Source organism: Thunnus thynnus, chromosome 3 (assembly GCF_963924715.1).
Source record: "Thunnus thynnus chromosome 3, fThuThy2.1, whole genome shotgun sequence".
NCBI classification, from domain to species: domain Eukaryota; kingdom Metazoa; phylum Chordata; class Actinopteri; order Scombriformes; family Scombridae; genus Thunnus; species Thunnus thynnus.
Genome location: NC_089519.1, coordinates 37,601,088 through 37,624,395, shown reverse-complemented (window position 1 = coordinate 37,624,395; position 23,308 = coordinate 37,601,088). Strand labels below are relative to the sequence as shown.

The 23,308-nt window shown below is 40.0% G+C and overlaps 1 protein-coding gene and 1 long non-coding RNA gene across 4 annotated transcripts in view; one reads left to right on the top strand and one right to left on the bottom strand.

Moving 5' to 3' along the window:
- Nucleotides 1-675: 675 nt before the first annotated feature.
- Nucleotides 676-23,161, top strand: LOC137180408 (uncharacterized). Of its 2 annotated transcripts, none has more exons than XR_010927960.1 (5): nt 676-762; nt 5,099-5,212; nt 13,444-14,819; nt 14,904-15,036; nt 23,024-23,161. It is a non-coding gene; the product is annotated as an uncharacterized lncRNA (long non-coding RNA). The 2 variants fall into 2 exon arrangements; XR_010927961.1 differs by having other exon boundaries at nt 5,059-5,212.
- Nucleotides 18,923-23,308, bottom strand: part of LOC137180390 (protein jagged-1a-like) — a 33,093-nt gene continuing 28,707 nt past the window's right edge. Inside the window, exons 22-26 of one of the 2 annotated variants that reach the window (XM_067585722.1) lie at nt 23,014-23,123; nt 21,776-22,006; nt 21,464-21,595; nt 20,700-20,850; nt 18,923-20,495 (exon numbers count right to left, since the gene is read on the bottom strand). In XM_067585722.1, the coding sequence (XP_067441823.1) occupies nt 19,972-20,495; nt 20,700-20,850; nt 21,464-21,595; nt 21,776-22,006; nt 23,014-23,123 (1,148 nt within the window). In that variant the 3' untranslated portion in view covers nt 18,923-19,971. The remainder of the gene's footprint in view (nt 20,496-20,699; nt 20,851-21,463; nt 21,596-21,775; nt 22,007-23,013; nt 23,124-23,308) is intronic. The other variant, XM_067585724.1, reaches the window with a different exon arrangement.

The following is a 23,308-nucleotide window of genomic DNA, read 5'->3' as shown; positions in this document are numbered from 1 at the left end:
AGTAAATTATTCTAATCAGGAGTTTCAGCTTTTTTAGCAACTTCCTTAGAAAGAAAGAGAATCTGATCAAAGCATCTTAGTGAGTAACATGAAGTATAAAGAACAAAAAAATTGAACGTCTGAATGAATGTCTTCATCAAATTGCACCATAATCCATCTGAAAGTTGTGGAGACTTTTAACTTTGAACCACACATGTCAACCTCATGGTGGCGCCGGAGGAAAAGTCAAACATTACCGGAGTCTGTAGGATTCATCCAGCGGGGAACATGAATGTCTGATGCACATTTTGGGCCAAACCATCAAGTAGATGTTGATATTTCACATGATAACTGATAACTTTGACCTGCTGGTGGCGCTACATGAAAATTCATCAGGAGACCAACGTGATCACAGTTCATCCTGTTGCAACAAATTTCATGGCAATCCATCCGATAGTTGAGATATTTCAGTCTGAACGAAAATGGTCGACCGACAAACATCCATTGAGCCGCGCTGCTAGCGTGACTAAAATAAGTCGACATCACTTAAAAGTTAAAAACACTTAAAAGTTGCTCAAACTTTTCTTTATCTGACTTATTCTCCAAATCAATTAATTAACAAGGCTCAATAATCACTCTGCAGATTGTGTTGGCTGGTTTTCGCTGAATCCGAATTTAATTACTTATTCTCATTTACAGGTGTCCAGAGAGATAATTAAAGCCATTGATCATCCTCACGCCTGCAGACGTGTGCTAACCACCAGCTAATGCTAATCTCCTTGTGTGAGTAACAGCCACATATGTGATTTATTTCATGTTTCCTGTTTTGCTCATGTTGCTCTGGACCAACGAATGAATGTAATGTGATCTAACACAAGAACCCTGCAGCATGTTTACCTCTGAACCTTTGACAAGGTTAAAGTCAGAGAAAAGCTGATTCGGCTCTGTGATAATATTTAAACATGCAGTTTGTGGCGTTTTATTGGATTTCTTTAGGCTGCAAGTGTTCCTGTTATTTCGTCTATTTGCATACAGTATAATAAACCAAAATGTTTGATGACTTTGCACAAATATTAACCAAGAACCATTCCTGGACATTTATAGGATTTAAGAGTAAAACCACATGAAGGCCTCAAAGCATTATGAGCAGTTACAGAACCAGTCAAAAGTTTGGACGCGCTTTCTCATTTGGGGAAAACGTGTCCAAACTTTTGACTGTTACCGTTTGTGATCACATACAGATGTGGCTTTAAAAGGTGACGCAATGGGTTCGCTTAAAAAATGAACGAATAACAATATTTGAACTGAAACATAATTTGAGTCAGTAAAGTGATTTTCTAATTTTCAGCTCCAACAGCTGAAAAAATGGATGTAACAAACATTTATTTTGTCTCCATTTGATTTGACTAATCGATAATGAAAATATTTGTTAGTTGTAGCCTGAATCTCCATGACAACATGTTTCCAAACCAGCCTGCGGATTCAAACTACCAACTCTTTGCTCACAAACTCTTCTTTGAGATACTTCACAAACATTACAGTGATATATTGACCCTTTCCCTGAAGGGTCAGTTCACCCAAATTACAAAAAAACAAGACATTAAACAAAGAAACAAACACATTTGTTCCTTATTTTTCTTTTTCTGGGTTGTCAGATTTCTGCCTCCAGCCTGTTACCATGGAGGTGAATGAAATTGTGTGTTTTCAGCACCATTAATTCTGGATAATCCACAGAAACTGTCTCTTCTATTGATGAATCAGGAGCTGATTTGAAGTGAAGACTTTTCCTCTGACAGTGACAGCAGAGATGTTTGTGTTGATCACAGTGAACAGCTGAAGTTCGTCTGTGTGAAATGTTGAAATCCTTCAGTATTAATACATCAGTGAAATTGTGAAAAAAAAAATAAGATGAACGTGGCTTCTGTCTGACCTCCACAGTCTGGATGTGAAAGTGTTTTTGTGGAGTCGCTCATGAAACAGCAGGAATTACTTTCAGTCATCAAACTCCTGATTTCTGTCTGCAATCAGAAGAAATGAGTCACTTCATGCAAAAATCTCAAACATGTGCTCCGTCTTTAGCGGCTCCTGGTCTGGTCCTTTTGTCTGCACGACGCTCAGAATGAAACATGAAGATTTAATGTAGATTTCATGGAGCAGAGACTCGTGGTGTCAGTTTGTTGTTGGAGCAGCTGAAGTTTAAACATTTAGTTTGTAGATTAGAGCCTTTATTTTATTGATATTTGATGACTACATATAACTGCCTCTACAGGATCTCCTGGACAGTTTTCCAAGCAAAAAGGCTTAAAAATTGATCTACACTGGTTGTCTACTTCCACCTACAACCTGGATTCATCTAGTAGTTCCAGTGAAAACTGTTAACAGTGTGTTTTATGTTTGATACAGAGACACTGACAGCTGTTCTCACCTTGTATTTGAGTCGAGGCAGAAATCTCCAAACATGCACAAATAAAACCAAAACGACCTGCCTGGATAGAAACCACTGGAGGCAAGAGAGGAAACATGTCTTTGTAGTTTGTGTGAACTGACCCTTTAACTTGCAGATCTCAGCATCCTCTCTGGGTGTTTTCAGGCTACATGAGAAACATCCAGCTCAGATTTCACAGAAACTCCCCAAACTGTCCGACTGTTCCTGGCCGTTCTCCGCCTGCTCGCTCTCTGGTGGTGTTGGATTTAGATAAAGAACATGTGCTAGTTTCCGCCGACATCAATCATCCCCACAGCGCTGATAATCTCTCTGCTGCAGGCCTGCAAGAGGTCAGAGGTCAAGGACATTAAGATACTGCTAATCACTTCAATCTGGGACCAGATTCTTTTGGATAGTTTGACCTTTTATGGATTTCTTTGCTGAGTGTTTAGACAGATTGTTCAGGCCTGCTGAAGTGCCTTTAAGCAAATGGCTCTCCCATTCAGAATCACAAACCACAGGAAATAAAAACTAGCGAGAGATGCCTCATGTTTTCTCTTTTTCTCTCTCAAACTTTTTGAGTGCTGTTAAAGTGTCAGTTCACCCAGAATACAAAAAGTATATTCATTTATATGTTCTCCCCTTCTTGTAGCTGGGGAATCTCCTCATGCAGATAGTTTTAGTTTTATTTGTCTGTTTATCTTTCTCCAAACTTCTGACTTTAACAACAAAACATAATAAGTGAACCGAATTTCATTTGTGTTGCTGAAAATTTTGAAGAACAAAAACATAAAACACAACAAAATTGATCAAAATGATTCAAAATGTTGCACTTATAATTTGTGAATTTTGTCCGTGCTAGCTTCAGGGATGGCAACATCAGTTAGTCATCACACAGTATCTGTGACCTTTGCCTGACCTTCATCTCTTTGGCGCCTCGCTGAGGAGGCTTTGACCTGTTTAAAGGACCAGTGTGTAAGATTTAGTGGCATCTAGTGGTGAGGCTGCAGATTGCAACCAACTGAATACCACCTCCTCCTCCCCTTCCAAGTGTGAAGGAGAACCTACAGTGATAGTGAAATGTGAAAGCTCCTCTCTAGAGTCAGTATTTGGTTTGTCCGTTCTGGGCTACTGTAGAAACATGGTGGTGCAACATGGCGGGCTCCGTGGAAGAGGACCTGCTCCCTATGTAGATATAAAGGCTCATTCTAAGGTAACAAAAACACAACAGCTCTTATTTTCATGGGATTATACACTAATTAAAACATACTCATGAATATTATATTCCATTTCTGCCAAGTCCGCTCTGTTAGATGCCACTAAATTCTACACACTGCACCTTTAATGTCCATGTCTATTACAGACCAGATCCTTTAATTTCCTCGCGGTTAAAACGCCGTCCAGAATCATGAGTTTAATTACTGAAGAGCAGCACAGAGACTATTTCATTCCCCACCTCCCCCTGAGACGTTGATCCTGTTTAGATTAGATTCACTAATCCAATCGACTGATCAAAACAAACACTTTACAATGAGCAAGATGTAGTTTGGATTTAAAGGATCATTCTGGCGATTTTCTATGTTCTTCTTGGCAACAAATCTCATGTTTGGATCCAAACCAACAATGAACTGATGTACTAACAAGTATTGTGTGTGTATCAAAGCTGATATATCTGATTAAAAACACATCAGTGAGTCACACCGCTGCACTGGGTCACATGTTCCTCCATCATGAAGAGTTTGGTCACGTTAGTTTGTGTAGAAACGGCTCCAAAGACCAATAACAGCATCACGTTTTCAGTCTCCAGAGAGTAGTTCTGTGTAAGGCAGACGCTACTGAGCATGTGCAGGAAAGCAGTTCTGTTTACAGCTTCACTAGCTTGTTGCGCTGCAGATCACAACCTCTGGACTTTGTACTACATTGTAAATTTATCAAAGAACTTCAGTACAAAGTTGTTGGTTTGAGTCTGATCATGAGATTTGTCCTTCATAATGATGATAATAATACATTTTATTTATAGAGTGCTTTTCAAGACACTCAAAGATGTTTTACTCAACAAGTGAAAAAAGGTCATAAACTAAAAACAACAAACTAAAACCACTCAATGCTTTGATGCTCAGTTACTGGAGCCAAAAACGTGCTAATTTGGGCGAAGCACCTCAGCTGACTATGATAGGCTGAGACACCTGTCAATCAAGTAAACAAGCTTCTTTCAGCCTCATCATTGGCTACTGAGAACAAAATGTGAAGTGAAAGACTTTAAGTGTTTCAGTCAGCAGTGCAGATGTTTTTGAGAGCAGCATCTAGTGGCCGTTAGAGGAACTGCAGCTTTCATGTTGGTTTCATTACTCAGCTAAACCTGGTTCCACTGTCCTGAGGGGGGAGGAAGACGAAGATGAAGGCTTTCTCTGTCCTCTACATCAGCTGGTGGATTTTCCTTTTTAACAGAAAATCATTTTTATAATCCCGCTTCTCTCTCTTGTTGTGGTTTTTTATTGGCTCTGCTTTTTCTCGGCTTTGTTTGAATTCTTTTCCCTTTCATTGGGTTTGTTTGAGCTGTTTAGATTTTTATCGGCTCTGGTTGGATGGTTTCTCTGCCCTTTTTTTAAAATTCCTTTCCTGCTCTTTCCTCTGATTGTTTTACCTCCCCGCAGAATAACTGAGCCTCAGCTGGATCAGTGTTTTGTTTTTTAGGTTTTGGGTGGAGGATGATGGGAAGTGGACAGCCACAGCTCCCGGGCCTTTTCCCAGGACGAAGAATCACCGGGTTGTTCTTTCTCTGAGAAGCCAGCAGCAGTCTGCTCGGGGGTAACAGCCTCTATATTTGATTTAATGTCTAAACATTAAGAATTAGGTCAACAGTAAAACCAGCTTTGACCAATGAGCGTCTGTTTTGGTTACAAGTTAGAATAAGATTTACTTTTATGATGCTAAAAATGACCTTCAGTTTCCCTGCAGAATTATCTTATTCTTATCAGAGTAGAAAAGGCTTTTAAGCTTGAAGATCAAGGTCAACAAAAAATAAATAAAGCACAAACTGATAAATTATCTTCATAAAGATAGAGGACACTTTATCTAGTCTAGATATTTTAGAGTAGAGGAGAGAAACTAGAGCAGACTTCTAAGAATTAGACTAAAGTTAGATTTAAAGGACGAGTTCACAATTTTTAGTCTGTCTTAAGCCAACAGTCAGGAGCCCAAATGAACATTAAAACATGTTTTTCTTGCTGTAATCATTCCTCCTGTTCATACTGTCCATTAGAAGATCCCTTCATAATGACCTTACAATGGAAGTGATAGGGGACAAAATCCACAGTCCTCTTTCTGTGCAAAAATGGATTTAAAAGTTGATCTGAAGCTAATATGAAGCTTCAGCGTCCAGAGTCCTTCTTTTTGTTACTATACTTCCACCTGCAGCTCAACAGGGAAACACTGTCCGAGGAAACACAAAGAGGGAATTTGATGCTAAAAAGACTGTAAATGTGTCAGATATCCACTTGATATGACTAACTCAGACTGATGAAGCTGAATATAAGCTTCACATCAACTTATTTGCCTTTTAAGGACGACTTCTCAGATGGTTCTGTGTAACAAACTATTTGGTGCGTCAGATAACGAAAAATTCAGACCTGAGTCACTCGGAGGCAAAAAAAGATGATTTTTCTGATTTTTCTGATTTGGGTCACTGCATCATGTAATGTGAACGTAGCATTTGGCTCATTTATCAAGTGACTTACTGCTACTTAAGAGCATCTCTCAAGTGATCACATGAAGGAAAAGGAAGGATATAGATTGAAAAAATAAATCCTTACAGTTTATTCAGAGGTTTGTTTTTCTGCAACTTTATAATTTTTTTAAACTTAATTTTATTTCTGTGAAACATTTAAATCTCTGGAAATAATTAACATGTAAAATGAACAACACTCTAATAAATTCAAAATGTAAATAGAGAGTTGCAATAATTAATGGATTAGTCAAGAAAATTAATTTTGATGTTTGACTATTTTGATAATTAATTCATTGTTTATGTAATTTTTTAAGCAAAAATGCCAAAATCGTTCTGGTTTCAGCTTCTCAAATGCTTTTCTTTATCACATATGATAATAAGCTGAATATATTTGGGTTTAAGCTGCTGGTCGGATAAAACACAACTTTTGAAGGTGTCACCTTAGATTTTGGAAATTATAATGTTAATTTTTTCAAAGTTTTTGATTGGTAATGACAATAATTGTTAGCCTTATATAAGTAGAGATGAAATAACAGGAAATGGGTTCAAATGGAGGCTAAACTGCACTGCGAGACGTTCTGCTGTTGGTAGATGAGGAACGTTTAAGGAGAATTTAGTTCCACGCTGAGTAGTGATTGATAATCAGATCAATTGTTGTTTGTTTGATAAACATAATTGAAAAAAGAAAAAGTGGTGCAACATCTATCAAATATAATAATATGACTAAAACGACTATTGTTAATGATGCTGCTTCAGTAATGTATTATTGATCCTGATCAATGATATTTAGTCCAATCATGATTGATCTACTCTGAACCAGCTGAACAAACCTCTCTGACATTTAACAGAATTTAAACTAAAAAACTAGCTTGAAAATTTGTTTTTATTCTTAAATTTGTGAGTAAAAGTGAAGATTTTTAAGTCCAAAATTTTACCTTTAGCAGTTTTAATAAATTAAATTATAAATATGAGTTCTGGTCAGTGGTTCTTAAATTGTTTCTGTCATGTTTCCCATAAAGGGTTTTCATATCAAATTCCAAAGTGCTGCATTACACAGGAAAATACTTCATTTACATGTGCAGTAGAGAGTGTCCCAATTATACTAATATGCAGCTGGAAATCCATCTGGATTATGTGGCTTAAATAAAATACATAAATAAACATATAAAATATACAGTCAAATATGAAAACTTTCCTGAATTAAGATTCAAAGATCTGATCAACAAACAAGTAAAGAAGTCTATGAATCTTAACAAGCATTCGATGACAGCTTTCAACACTTTTTGACACGCGATGCTACATTTACTTTTTAGTCAGAATTTTAAGAATTGTTACGTTTCAATATCCAGCTCTACTGAGCACAGACCTAAAGATTGTTAAATATTTTTTATTATTTTCTTAGCAGTGTTCCTCTAAATCTACTGTAAATGTATCTGAATTTGTTCCAAAAACAACAACAAAAAACCCTCTGAATTTGAAATCTGATAGAGAGGTCATCACTTTTATATTGTCAATAACTCAAACTTGTCATCTCATAATATTGAATGTTTGATATGAATTTAAAAAATATATTTCTCAGCGCAGCTTTATCCATAGGATCCGGGAAGAAAATGAGAACAAAATTAGAAATTTAAAAGACACGGCTGGTTATTGTGATGCCGACCAAACTGAGTTTATTACCGACCCTTCAGCCCTGAGAAAAGTCCTGATCCACTTCAGATCAGCGGCAGTAATTGGTCCCACATTGCTGAGAGAGTAAACATGCCGTATAGATCAGAGCATGCTTGCCAGTTTGTCTAATTCAATATCGATCGGCTGGTTTGGTCTCTCAGAGAGGAGGAGGAGGAGGAGGAGGGTGCGGTTGTTTTAGTCAGGAGGAGACACAGCAGTTATTATCCTGCTGTTTAAAACCAGCTTTTAAACCATTTCAGTTCTTCACTCTGTTCCTGGAAAAGTTCTTTTCTTTACCTTTTCCTGCAGCTGACTCTTTGATTGGTGACTAGCTTGCTAGCTAACAAGTTAACTTGCTAGGTTAGCAGTTACCCCCCTGCTTCCTGTCTTTGCACTAAGCTAGCTTAAACATTGTATCAGACCACTCACTGTACTGGACGCATAGTATAAATCCATCTTCCATATCTGACAAACAATTGTGTTTTCCATAATTTTATACAATAATAAGTAGGCAAGTAGTAATCCAATGTCTTTTGATTGTGGCAGATGATGGACCATTTAGTTTCACTGGGATTCGACCGTTGGTCATGAGGCAGTTTGCAGAATATATCTCTTGGTGTTTGGAGTAGAAAAGTTGGAGTAGTTCATCCATATTTGAAGCATTGTGTTGCTCTGGTTCTTCAGCAGGACATGTAGATGATGGAAAGATTGTGCAGAACTGACCTGCTGACCTTTTGGTTTCGAGGCATCTTGCAAACCACCAGACCACCCTGCTAACTGCCTGACCCCGTGTTTAGCTTGTAATGCTAATTTCCATATTCTGACTTTGATCCCGACTTCACCGTAACCATTTCACTTCCCTTTTTTAGCCACAACTAATTCATAAAACCCCAGTTCGTTCCGCCAAAACGCTGCTAATGCTCTTGGTGTCAAACTCATTTACGTTTCTGCTGGGAGGACGGTGGTATATTGTGCATACTGTGGTTTGGCGGCCCGCTGCGTGTTCTCCCACATGGCTTTCTTCCAGGTTTAGGATCCCTGAGGCTGGTGAGCAACACCGCAGATGTTTACCCCAAAACCAAAGCAGAGAAACTGCATCCTAAGCAGTACTTTTCCTGTCAACGCTACCTACTGCTCCGTTTAGGAACAGCGAGCCAGGCCGAGCTCAGAGCGGCAGATTCGCATCTTTGTTAGAAGAAGAAACAGACCACCCAAACTGGGCCGAGCCGATTCAAGTCATAGTCAGTTCAGAAATGCCACCAAATCACTGGCAGCAGACAGTTTAACAATGAGTCACTTTAGCTGGCAAAGTTTTAATTGTTTTGTTCTTCATCATGTGGCTTTGGAGATGCACAGGCTTGAAAATCCAGCCATTATGTTATGAGTCAGAGTGGAAACAAACACTCAGGTCGACATACAGCAGCATGTGGTAGTCATTACGCACTCCGAACACTATTGCAAAACACACATACACTTATACACACACTGTGGGATTTATGGAGAATTTAAGGTATGTACGACAGTCTCTGCTGTGGGTTCAGATTTAGAGTTTGGACAAGATGATTTGGCTTCACGTCTGCTGGAATTAAACTGTTGGCCTGTGCTGATACATGATTTTAGATTATTAGGAATTTAATTAATCCTCAAAGGAGAAACTCAATCTTTGCTGCAACAAAAACCTGAATGTAGATATCAATAGAGACAGTGGAAATATTGCTTTGATTAGTACTGAAGATTAAACAGAAAATAATGAGACCAGAAACAGTTGGACAGGACAAATAGGCTAAAGGAAAGGTCAGAGGTCATTCAGACATCAATGACTTTTAATTAACGTTAATGTTTCTTATGGCTTCATTCAGACATGACAGGACATTTACGGAAAGCATGTATATAGCATTCAGTTCAGATTTGTTCAGAGTGATACAGAAACGTTTCCGGTCTGACCTCATAAGATTGCAGTCATGACATAAAAGTGATCTGGGTGCTTATTTAGACATGAGACCAACATGTTATATAGACATGAGATTAGTGCAAAGGGGTTCAGGTCTGTAAGGGGCTTTATACAGATGTTACTGTCCTGATGGATCCTGTTGACTTGAATAGATTCTGCTGATGTTCACAAAGTAGTTCTGTATTCTCAAAAACAGGCAGAATGTAAGAGGGTGTATTATCTGGAAAAATAGGCACTATATGTAGAGTTATCCAACCAACAACTGAATCACCCAATCAGCTCAACCAACTAACTCAACCAACCAACCTAACCAACATACTCAACCAACCAATCCAGCTTAACCAACCAACTCATCAACTAACTCAACCCACAAACTCAACCAACCAACCAACCAACCAACCAACCCAACTCAACCAACCAACTCATCAACTAACTCAACCCACAAACTCAACCAACCAACCAACCAACCAACCAACCAACCAACCAACCAACCAATACAACTTAACCAACCAACCCACCAACTAACTCAACCCACAAACCCAACCACCCAACCAACCAATACAACTTAACCAACCAACCCACCAACTAACTCAACGCACAAACTCAACCAACCAACCAATACAACTTAACCAACCAACCCATCAACTAACTCAACCAACCAATCCAACTCAATCAACCAACCCACTGCCAATCTCAACACACAAACTCAACCAACCAACCAACCAACCCAACCAAAATTTCCCAAAATGTCAAACTGTTCCTTCAAGCTTCTGTTCCACTTCAGTGAAGTTTCTGTGAAGAGCATAACTGGGGCATGAGGTTTCTGTTTTCTTTCTGCCTGATGTGTTGCAGTCAGTGTGCGATAAGTGTGTTTGATGCAGTGATACAAAGTCTGCGTCCCACCCAGAAACCTGCAGCAGCAGGTAGGAACATCAGCACACCTGCAGCTGGGAAACAACTCTGGAAAAATATCAACACAACACTTTTCCCAGCAACTGTGTGTGGTGAAAACAGTGCCTAGAGGAAGTTTGTATGTGTGTGGAGGAAGGTGTAAATTAATGTTGACATCAAACGATATCCAAGCATCCCTTTGTCTCTGCAGATGGGCAGAGTTCCTGACAAACACTGAGTCACAAGTCATTCAGCCAGGTGTGTGTGTGTGTGTGTGTGTGTGTGTTTACAAAAACTACACACCAGGGCGGTGTGTGGTGAAACACAAAAAAGTGAAATACTTCAGAGTTGTTTATTTAGAGGAAGTTCTAAAGGACTAAAGTTAAAAAATGAAATTGTAACCACATTATAACTGCTAGCTGACAACCTTCCGTTTGCGGCGGCCTCTCCTAGTTCCGACTATGCAGTGAAATATGTCTATGATAGTCAGTTTGCTGCGAGAAATACTGGCTGGGAGCTAAATCAGCTGAGCGATCCTGGTCTGCTGCACCCAGTGGACCCAAAGGAGACCAAGGCCTCGCCTGGAGCTGCAGTGTGACAGTACGTGGAAGCTGGGCAAGCACGGAGGAGTGCAAGCTAGGCTAACTGCTAACCCATACAAACGGGCCGTTCCAACAGTCATGCTGCATAATGTTTTCTGGACAGCAAAATGGATTATTATTTATTATTTCACTCCCCCATCAGTGCTGGACACTCGTTGACATGCAAGAGCTGTTTACATCGAACTGAGACATGAACTTTCATGCAACTTCGTACAACTTTGTGAATTGTTAAATCGGTGAGGCACTCGTTTACTGGCTCTGGGACTGGGCAGGGGATTTTTAAATTTTTTTCTCCTTTATAGCTACTTAATGTTCTTCCAGTCCTGTCTAGTATGTTAGGCATAGCAGGGCTTGTCTATCCTGTACTTTTGTCTTATTTGTTTCTGTTTTTTGGCTCCACCTGCAGCCCTTTTCCTTTGCTGCTCACCTCAGTTATTTGTCCATTTTGTGAGTTTTGTTGTCTGTTTGGTATTTAAGTTTGTAATCTGTAGTTGTTAGTTTATGTCTTATGATTGTTAAGATTTGATCTATTTGTTTACGATGTGATCCATGTTTCACTTACGTTACCTTGAGTTATGTGCATTATCTTGTCCCTTCTAGTTGAATGTAACCAACTGGTGTCAGAGTGCTGCTGCATTGTGTAGTCGGTTTTGAATTACATTGATCATGTTGGTCATGTATCGCTTACTGTTTGATTGCAGCTCTGTGCAGCACTTTCTGCACTAGTGCACTACTGCTTTGTCCAGAGAACCAAGCATTTAGTGATTTCTTTTAATGCATCGTGTGATTGCAGTGGTATGCAGCACTTTTTTGCACTAGTGCACTACTGCATTGTCTCGTCAGTGAGGTATGTTTTTGTCCATGTATTGTATTGTTATGTATTGCTTGATTGCAGCTCCGTGTAGCACTTTTGCCCAAGACAAAATTCCTTTGGGACATTAAAGTTGATCTCACCTCAACTCCACCTCCAACTCCAAATGCTTGCCTCAACTACACTGGCGTTATGTTGCTTCCCTTAGCCTTAGACTTCTTCTTGTAACACAGCTACTCTGGAGTGCGACATGTTTCAAGCTTGGTGCTCTTCCTCCAGCCAAGAGTCACAGTAACATGGAGCCAGCGTCTCCTGTGGACATGATGGGATATGTGACAGAACATCTAATCCGATACACTTTTTGTCAGAAAACTTTCTTAACTGTAACATTGCGGTCGCCTAAAAACAGTCTTGTTCAGCGTTTAGTTGTGATAAAACACCCATCAATGAGTCGGATTATCAGTTTTACTGGTGAGTACATTTTGTTTAATGGTTTTAGGCCTGTTTTTTGCTAGCAAAAATTAGCATTAGCATTATCACCGTTAACCATAGATTGTAAATGCACTGTGCTAACCAAGCTAGCAGCTAGGCTATGGTCAGCTCAACCCTCTCGTCCAAATATGGTCATTTCTGGCTCCAAAAATCAAACATGGCGACGGTCAAATTGCTACACTCGAGGCTTCAAAACAGCAGTTCGCAACCAATGGGTGACGTCACGGTGACAACGTCCATATTTTTTTTACAGTCTATGGTACTGCATTTAAAGATGGCACCTGTTCATTCTTATGAACGTTGCTCAGTGGTACATGAAGCCAAAGGATGAGGAGTAATTTCACTCAAACATTTAAGCACCGTTTTACCGCCACTCCATTTCCAATGACAGTGTGTGGAGAAAAATGCTTTTTGGCCAGTGTGCATCATGTGACAAATCCAGAAGTTGTAATTACACAGTTTGGCTACTATGTCAGTTTGATGACATCGTGTGTATTATTTGAAGTTTTTCAATAGCAATGACTATATAACACCATATACAATAGTCTTGGTACTGTTACAAAACTAGTTTTTTTGAAACCTCCCAGTGAGAAATATAAACATGTTCATCTGCTAAAGTCTGCAGAAGAAGCTGAAAAGTTGTCAAATGTTAAATGTTCTCTAAACACAAGCAGCTGTACCAGATTAGTACCCAAAAATGATCTAAAATTGATATAATAAGACGTCCCAGTTTGAGCAGGAAGAGGAAACTAAAACCAAACTGCTGCACTGAGCAGAAATAAGTGTTTAGGAAGAAGTTTTGCCATTAACTTCTAACTTCATCCACTCTGGAACTTTTTTGCTCAGAGCACAAACTTCTTTGTGCAAACTTTTGTTTTCTTTCTCTTTTCTCAGTTTGCAGATTTGATTGTGAGAAATTGAGTCAAGATGTCGGGACGTTTTAGAGAAAGACAGCGGACAGACGGAGCTGAGAGAACAAGAGAAGGACAATAAAACATGTCAGGAATCATGACGCGAATGAATCACTGTTGTTTCATTTACTCCTCTCGGTTCAGCCTGAGGGAGCTGACGTCAGTCCCCTTTCTCCTCGCTGTCTCCAGACTCCTGCAGTTCCCACAATTGTCTGTGCACGAGCTGAGTCATACTGCACACACACACACACACACACTCTCCAACCACACCCCTTACAGAGCAATTTGTGAAAACACTCAGTTCTTAAATTACAAAAGCCATAACAACCAGAAAGCAGTTGAACTTTGAATCGATTCTCTCGGGGTTGAAACCTTAACAGCTCCACATCTGTTCACATTATTAGTGTAGTCGGTCACAGCGGGCATTGAACCCCAAACCTGCTGGAAGTGTTAGCAGTGCCTTGCTCCACAGAGGGTCTGCAGCATTAAATCCAACTTTCAAACTCGAATATCTCAGTTGACATGAAGCTGGTGCCAATGTCTTTATAAAGGCAGACTCGAGTTTCTCAGAGGGATCAGTGGAAGGTTCTGGAGGCGGCGAGCGGCGTTGGTGATCCTAACGATCACGTTAGCTCCGCTTTGCCAACAAGCTTTTGAAGCAGCCACAGTACAGAGGTTCACATTTCATTACTCGGACCATTTAAAACACCAAAAAGACTAAGGGACACTGGGTTGTCTTTGGTGACTGTGTGTGTGTGTGTGTGTGGTACAGACACCACAGTAAAGACAGTTAGGTTTAACCATTATGGTTTTGGAGTGCCAAAAGCTACTGATAGTGGGTGTTTTGTGCCAGATTCTAACATTGAACCAGAGTCTTTTTTTTTATGATTTAGCTCATTAACTACAAATCACATGCATTTTACATTATTTATGATTTTCAGATGTGTTTTTCTGAGCTTCCAGGGAGCTATTGGTTTACTTTAAGATCCCCTCCACACACGTTTTAAGATATATAAAAAAAGACGGCTTTGAATAATGATGTGTGCCTAACATGTTTTTTTTTTCCCATAAAAAAAAAAGTTTCTAAAGTTTTCCAGCAGGACACAAGATGTTTCCTCCTTCACTGTAAAGTCTCAGTGTTTGAGCTCTGGAGGCTTCAAGTTTCTGCATCACACTTGTGTCAGTTGCGTACTGGACCACGACTGGCTCCAAACTAGTTGTGATGTCATAAATCCTGCAGGTACGTCCAGATGTTAACGTGAGATTTAAACTTTCGTCCTTCAGCAGATGAATGTGAAAACAAACTCTGCACAGAGAAGAAGAACAACGTCGAACTGAAGGAACAAGAAGAAGAACCAGGTTTTTGATTGGAGGGGAACTTTAACTTCACCTTGAAAATCAGCTTGCAGAGACTTTGAACTAATCTTATTTTTTTCCATCCAGCTAGCAGTCAGGCTTCAGGACGGTGATGTCGGCAGAGCGAGACGTGTCGATGGCTACTGTCCAGATTTCTATGAAATTCTCTGAGGATGAATCCTAATGAATCTGATGACCCCCGACATTTCCTCTACTACTGGTAAGTCTCTTAAGAACAGCTAAACTACCAGTATGTTGCTTTCATTCTGTGATGGTGGAAGAACTATTGAGACCTTTTACTTAAGTAACAGTATCAATACCACAGTATGAGAATACTTCTTTACAAGTGATGCATTCAAAATCTTACTTAAGTAAAAGTACAGAAATGCAAAATGACTCCACTTAGTGTTATATTTATTATATAGACATTGATACACAGCGTCTGTAGAAAGTATTAACTTTATTGTTTTGTAACATTGAATCAAAGTAGATTTGAATTTTCTGACACTGATCAACAGAAAGATATTTTATACATCAAAGTGAAAGCAGATCTCTACAGAGTTTTATTTGTAAAATCCAGATCTGAAAAGTAGAAGTGGAAATACTAATAAAGTACAAGTACCTCCAAAGTGTACTTAAGTACAGTAATTGAGTAAATGTCATATTATCGGATGTAATAAATGAGAATTTGGTTTCAAATGTCAAGTTGTTTTTGGATCTGGATGCTGCTTGACTAATGACTCTCATTGAACCTTTTATCTCAGTGTGTCACTTGTTTTTATAAGCAAAGATTAATGTACAACATATTCAGGGAGCAGCCTTCTCATTGGTTAGTTTGATAAACATCACCAGTTGCAGATTATATAAACTGTAATTAATAAACGTTACAGTTGTAAATAACTTGCGGGGGAGAGGAGGCCAGAATTAAACTTCTCTGTTGTTTAGTACAGAAGCCAGTCGGTGTCTCTACTTGTTTGTTATACAAAAAGGTCAAAGAGGTCAGACATCATGGGAGTAACTCGGAGCATGAAAACACTCACAGGCCACAAAGAGATTCAGATTCAACTGATTGGCTCCGTCTGTCTCATAAAACTCTGCTCGTATCCACACAGAGAGACTCTGTGCTTATCAGCCTTTTGATTTGGATTCCCATCAGCCTCTGTTTGAAAATCAGCAAGTTTGAATAACTACAGAAAAATGCACATAAACACCACCTTCCCCTCTGACTCGACCACACTGCAGCAGCCTGTTTGGCTCCTTCTCGTTTTGTTTGTTATGTTCATGTTCGGGTATCGGGGCTGGGATTCCTGCAGGAAAAGCATTTATGCAAAATGCCCATGTTGTTTATTTGTAAGGGGTTGGTCGGTTTTTGCTGTGTACAGGCCTTTTTATAAACGCTCTCACATGTCTGAGGAGGATAGAGGAGAGAGGGCAGAGGATGGCTGGGAAAACAGAAACAAAGTGACTTCTGTTTGCTGCCCACGATAAAATGCCCTCATTAGTCGAAATGTCTGGGTCAAAAGAGCAACAAACCCGAGCCTTTTGCCCACATTGACCAAACGTATGTCCGAGCCAAATTAAAGAAAAGACTCTTTTCTTTTCTGTAGGGGGTCCATTTGAGTGGGAGTACGTTTAATGACCCCGTCCAAGTACTGTCTCTAGCTGACAGACACCAGCTGTGTTATTACAGTAATACTGAGAGGGTGGATAACGTTTTATGCATTATCAAACACTCTTTTTCAATTAATTGAATCAGAATCCTAGTATTTCGTGTTAGCCTGACACCATCCTAGGATATCTACAGTATATACTATCTTATATATCAAGGTATTATTATATATCTTGATTAGTAAGAGATTGTAAGCAAAACCTCAAAGTGGAAAGCATGAAATTAAATAAAAAAATATAGCCGCAAGTGGCAATTTGTGGGTTCCAACAGAAGAAAGCAGCTTAATCATCAAAATTTTTTTTAAAAAACGGTCGAGTTTCAGGCTTCACAAAGGTGAGCAAAGTCACTTCAGCTGGTTTAATTCTGTTAAAGGAAGGAGTGAGACCAATCACACTCTTGTTTCATCATCAGAAAGCCTGCAGTGTTTTAATAATTGCGCACTCAAAGATCCGCCATTCGTCCCCCCTTCATCAGACAGGCCTCGCCAACTTACACCGATCAATATAACACTTCAGGTTTTGGTTAATACTCCAGAGCATGCACACCAGTTTTGGTGAAATTCTGTCCACTGGGTTTTCAGATACACATTTGTGGCGCCCCCTATGGGCTGGACTCAACATGCATTGGTAGACCTGTTCCCAATCATGGACAAAAGTTACATACCAAGATTTATGATGATTGAACAAATGGTTAATGAGTTATGGCCAATTATCTCTAAGCCCCGCCTTTTGTGAAGATATTTTGGTTGATGGCGGCCATGTTTTTCCACCGATCTTGCTCATTTAGGAGCAAGATTGGTTGAATGTGTATCTCAGACCCACAAGGCTTTATAGCAAATTTGGTGTCGATTGAGTCAAAATCCAAAAAGTAGACGTCACATTACTGTTTTTCACATTAGACAAATTAGCAAAAAAAATCCATCACAGCAGATTTTTATGGTCCGAGAGGTTTTTTAGTAAAACACACTGAGCTGGACCTACAGTTTGAGGGGCGGGGCCTCCTCAAAATTACATTTTTGGGGCCTTAATTACAGCGCCACCATCTGGCTAATTGGGCTCATATTTCTTGGGAAGCACACGCGTAGCTCATTCTAGCTCACAGAAGTTGAGCAGAGAAAAACTAATAATAACAATAATAATAATGAACCAGCACAAACACAGATATCTTCTAATAATTATATTTTAAAAAATATATAAAAAAAGAATCCTGTGAAAATGAATACGAAAAGTAAATGAAATCTATTAATGCTTTGCTTTCAACAGCTTTGCTTTGAGCTGCAGCCTCGTTAATGTTGACGACCTGAAACTGAGACGAGTGACATAAAACAGTTGATTAAATACGCATCTCACACATGGATCTTATTTCATCTATATCTTATTGCTCCAAATACTCAAGATTCTGATTTAAAAAATGAAATTGATCAAGTTCAATTACTGAGCTAATGTGAATGAAAGTTTGACATGACAGGATGTGATCAGCTGATTAGCCAATGATAAGATCAGCAAAACCCGTTATTTAATAAACCTGGAACGGACCCAAAACTAAACCAAACACCACATAAGTTAAATATCAGCGGGTGGAGCTGAAGAATCAGTTCTCTCACAATTAACGTCTAGCTAACGTTTTGGTAGTTTAGTCTTTATCCATGTAGCCTTAAATGAAAATGCCAGTTTATTTCAACTTGACAATTTTCCATAAATGTGGCTGTTGCAGCCGTATGGATCATGCTAACTGTGGTGCTAACCTCTGAGATTCACCAGCCGTCTACTGCATCCAGGAGAATTTAACCTTTTCTTCCCTCATGGTCCCAGAGTCACTGAACACCATTATGGGAAATACATCAGGTTGAAATAAACTGGAATTTTCCTTTAAATTAACCATTTTGTTTCTGAACATTTCAAAGAAAGTACAAATCTTTAGTGATGATGTAGAATCAGACTTTGTGTTTATTATTGTGATTATTATTGATTATTATTATTGACTGTCTTACCTGATAGTTTAGAAAAAAGCAGAAACAAAACAAATTTCCTGTCGAGTCTGAGAAACATAGATGATCTTGTGCTTTTTCTGGAGGCAACATATTATCTGTTAGACTGTTCTTTATTGTCTCATAAAACTAATTGTGTTACAATTTAAATTTTGCAAAATTTAGTTTAGCAAACAGCTAGAGAATCAGCTCACCTATCTATGATCACTGACTTCACATTTCAGCCACACTAATGTGCAGATAATGTGTCTGGATAAGCTAGTTAGTCACAACCATTTATTATTTATTATTCTGGGTTGCCATGTCGATTAATCGCGGCTGCTACGTTCCTTTGCAGTTAAATCAAAACAGTTGATGTTAAAAAACGGAACAATGATTTAGATTCTGAAGTTGAACCTCCTGCACAATAACATGTTTTTAGGAAGTATAATTTAAATAATAATACAGTACTGACAGGAACAAACACAAAGACTTTTATTTCTCAAGGTCCAAAAAAACACTAAAGTGAAAATGTACGAAGGGAAGGGGGGGGGGGGCAGTCTGAGGCAGTGACCTCGTCTAGGATCCCAGTGGCCTGAGGGTAGAAGCTCTTCCTGAGCCTCTCAGTGCTGGCCTGGTGTATCTGGTACCTTCTTCCCGACCGCAGCAGGAAGAAAAAAAAAGGCTGTTGGTTTGTATAAAGACCCTGCAGCAGCACAATGAGCCTCTAACCCGCCATCACTCACCCCCCCCCCCGCTCCCTTTCCATTTCCATGTGAAGTACTTTTACATCCTGGCAAACATACCGACAAAACTGCATCAAACGACAGACGATTGAACAAAACATTTAGTTGAGGCACAAAAATGCCCAGATCCAAAAACGGCTAAAAATAAAAACTATTCTTTCAAGAACACTTTTGGCATTTGACGAAAAATATATCAGAAAAACAATATTTCCATCAAGAAGTCGTGAGCTTACAAAGCTGCTGAACATTCAACTCTAAACAATACTCATAAATAAAAAAAGAAATATCTTAAGGCTCTTGATGATTAAGTTAATAAATCAAATATACACAATGATTAATTAAAAAATTATGTACACATCTGAACATTCGACGTGGACGATTCTTCATATTGGCAGCGACTGCTGACTCACTTAATTTTCTCCTTCCGAAAAAAACCCCAACAAAATAAATAATTTTTTTTTTTTCCAAATTCATCATTCAAATACAAAACTCATTGTTGAATGTGAGATAGTGATCGTGAGGCGTTTAGGATGCAACGTAGCAACGCTCCTGTCCAGATTCTGTTGTTTTTTTTACGGTGTCCACAAAAATCGGAGATCCAGCCAACCGCAGTGGACCGTTCAGGCCAGTGTCAGTCAAAACATAAATTAAACAGCAAAAATCCATCTGGAAATTTCAGTTCTGTACAAAAAAGTAACATAAAAAAGACTAAAAAAAATGACCAAAAACACCCCCAGCAGGTCACAAAAGTCCAGCCATCGTGAGCCCCGTTGGCTATACAATGTACTCCATCCTGTTTACGCTCTGCGAATGCAGTTGCCTGTTGTCCTGTTTACTAGTCCAGTGTGGGGGTCTGCCTGTCGTTTGATGGTGGGGGGGTCGGTCCTCCCGATCCACCAGCGAGTACGCCGGTGGTGCTCTGGGGAACCTGGCCTTCTGCAGCCTTTTGTCCACCTCCTCCTCCTCCGACAGGCTCCCCGTGTCTGACTTCCTGATCTTGGCGTTGACGGAGTTCTTGTCTTCGTAGAGGTGGTGATGGATGAGGAGGTGGTGCTGCGGGTTTTTCTCGATGGGGTTCTTGATGTGGTTGAGCTGCTCGCGGGCGGCGCTGACGACGCTGTTGTGGAGGGCGTTGTTGTCCTCGGCCGTCGGGGCCGCCGCCGCCGAGGCCTGGGTGCTGACCCCTGTGTGGGCGCTCTGCTTTCGCCGCCGCCTGACGCACCACAGCAACATCGAAGCAACCGCCAAAGCCCAGATGATGATCACCGCGGAAACCAGCAGCGGCACGAGGTGGTCTGCTGAACAGAGCAGGAGAAGACGTCAGCGAATCACTCAAGACACATGATGAAACAACCTGCACATCATCTCCTTCATTTCTAAGCTCATGAACTAAAAGCCTGGCCTCTGAAAAGCTAGTAAGTGGACCTTTGAGTTTAAAGAATAAACCTTCTCGCTGTGTGCTGCCCAGCGTTGATGTTCCCTCCGTATGCAGACACACTCACCATTGGGATTGAGGTTTTGTCGTCTCTGGATGCGAACCTCCGCGATGGCGCTGATGATGGAACTGTTGGCGCTCCTCTTACTGACCAGATCCATGATCCTGTCTGTGATTTCCTTGACGAAGGTCATGCCTCTCGGCTGGTCCTCCGTCGACTGGAATATTCAGCAGAAAAACAGCATTATGGTCCGTCTATCTGTGACATTTCAGTCTAAATAAATTCTCATTTCGGTACCCTCTAATCACTGATTCACAATGATTTTCCGTTTGCTCTGAACACTTTGGGGTCTGGTTGGTCTTTCCCAAGAATCTGGCAAACAGGATGTGTTTCATTTTTCTGGCTGCAGCTGCAGTGGTTTGAAACCATTCGTTAACTTCTCAAAACTTGAGGCTTTCTAGTTGTGGCAGCATCGTACCCTGCTGGTGCTCTTATCTCTTTACTTTTTAAAAAAAACGTTTCCATTTTATAAATGAAATTAACTTTTTCCAGATCATAATGTCCTGACTTGATGAGAGTGAAAATCCTGAATGTGAACTTATTCTATCAGCTCCATAATGATGACGGTCCTACATGTTCCTGTAGAGCAGCGGTTCCAAACCTTTCTGAGACCGCTTGTTAAAAGGTTTAATACAATCTGTTCTAACCTATAAGTCATTTTTATCTTCTCAGATTGTTTAGCTTAAATAATCTTTTGAAACCTAAAGGGTTAAAAACATTTGCTGGACTTGTTCTTGACTCTGAAAATGTTAAACTGTCACGTGACTTACGATGGATACGTGGATCTCGTTGTTGGCACTGAGCGACGGCTCGCAGGTCATTGAGACGGAGGAGTCGGACGACAGGTTCTTGACGGCGTAGAGGCTCCTGAGTTCACGACACACCTGCTCCACCGTCACGCCCTGTAACACCAGCGGAGGAACAACATCAGCGACCACAACAGCGTGAGTAAAGGTAACCGCTACAGCTGGAAACAACACCTGGTTTGGTTTTAAGCTTCAAAATGTTTGATTCTGATGATGTGTTGAGGGTTTCGAGTTTGGAAGCAGAAGAAGAAGAAGACCGAGCTCACTGAGACCAACCTTCGCCATGACGTCCTTGTTGAAGGTGAAGGTGACGTTGGCGCAGCTGCTCTCCGGATGACACCTGGCTGTGGGCGGGGCCCGGTGGGCGGGGCTCCAGCATTCGCCCTGGCTGGGACACGGCTTGACGAAGCAGCTCTCGTCCCGGACGGCGACGCAGGTCTGACCGGCCGGACACTCTGAGCCGCGAGTCTTACCGTGGAGGTTACAAGGTCTTGGTCCGCACCACAGCTGTCCGTGACGAGAGTCAGTGAAGGAGGTTAGATTGTTGAGATCATAAAACTTTTTTACCGAATTTAAAGTTTTCTACACTTTAAAACATTACAGCTGAGTATTATCCTGAAGATACTTCGTTCTGAGACTGATATTGATGCAGAGTTTAAATATCTGATAATGATATATTTGCCGATAGTCATAATTTTACAAAAACACAAACATTTTTGATGAAGATCCTTTAAATGTGGTTATTTAAGAGTCGGGACTAAGATATGTAAAAATGTCAAGTCTGGACAAACTATGTAATCAAAGCTTTATTTCTGTGCTGTGATTTCTAATTAATTAATGATTAATAATTAATGTGATTATACAGTTTTTCTAGAAAAGGTGGAACATTGGCTTTAGATTACGTCCTGCAACATTCACCTTAAATATTCCCATTTTACACTTTTGTTGTTGTTTTTTAAATAACAGTGTGCACGGATACATACATGTAGGTACGAGGGAACAAGATGTGACGTTATGGAATAAGGTGGTAATAATCTGGGACCTTAAAAATAACTAGAAAAAACCTAATGTTTACCTATTCGAATATTAATATAATATCTATTCCGCATGACCTACTGAGCAACAAAGCTGGATATTTGGGGGATGATGGGTAATGAGTTCTCTGTGATTCACTTCAAAATGACCATTTACTGCTTATTAACACCGGAGGCCAAACTAGTTCCTTTTTCTTGGGGTACATTTGTGTTTTTACGTTAGTGTTGTCAGGAACATACTGTAGGTATGTAGCCTATATGTGTATGATGTAAAGTCAGCCTACGTCCCGACTCATGTACTTTAAAAAACATTAAAATACCTACAGTTTAATTCAGTTTGTTACTCTTATTCCATGACTTAACATCTTGTTCCTACATGTACGTACTGTAATGATACATCTTTATTAGTACAAAAAGTGACACTGTGAATTGTGGGTAAATGTTATCTGCACACATGAATCCAGACTGAGTCTCTTCTACCTTTGTGCAGGAGATTCTCCCGTTCAGACAGCGGCAGCTGTTGCAGTCTTCGTCCCATCTGCTTCCATCCAGAGCGACGAGCCCGCCGACCACACAGGACCTCCCCGACACTGCAACGACATCAACACTCTGACTAACAGACGCCAGCTGACATCCTGACCTCATCTCCTGACCACTGATCCAAATTAGAAGCTGTTTTTTTTACTTTATTTGATTTTGTAAATGAGAAAATAATGGATAGATTCATCGATAACTTGATGGTACAAAATGTTGATCAGTGTTCCTGCAAGTTCAA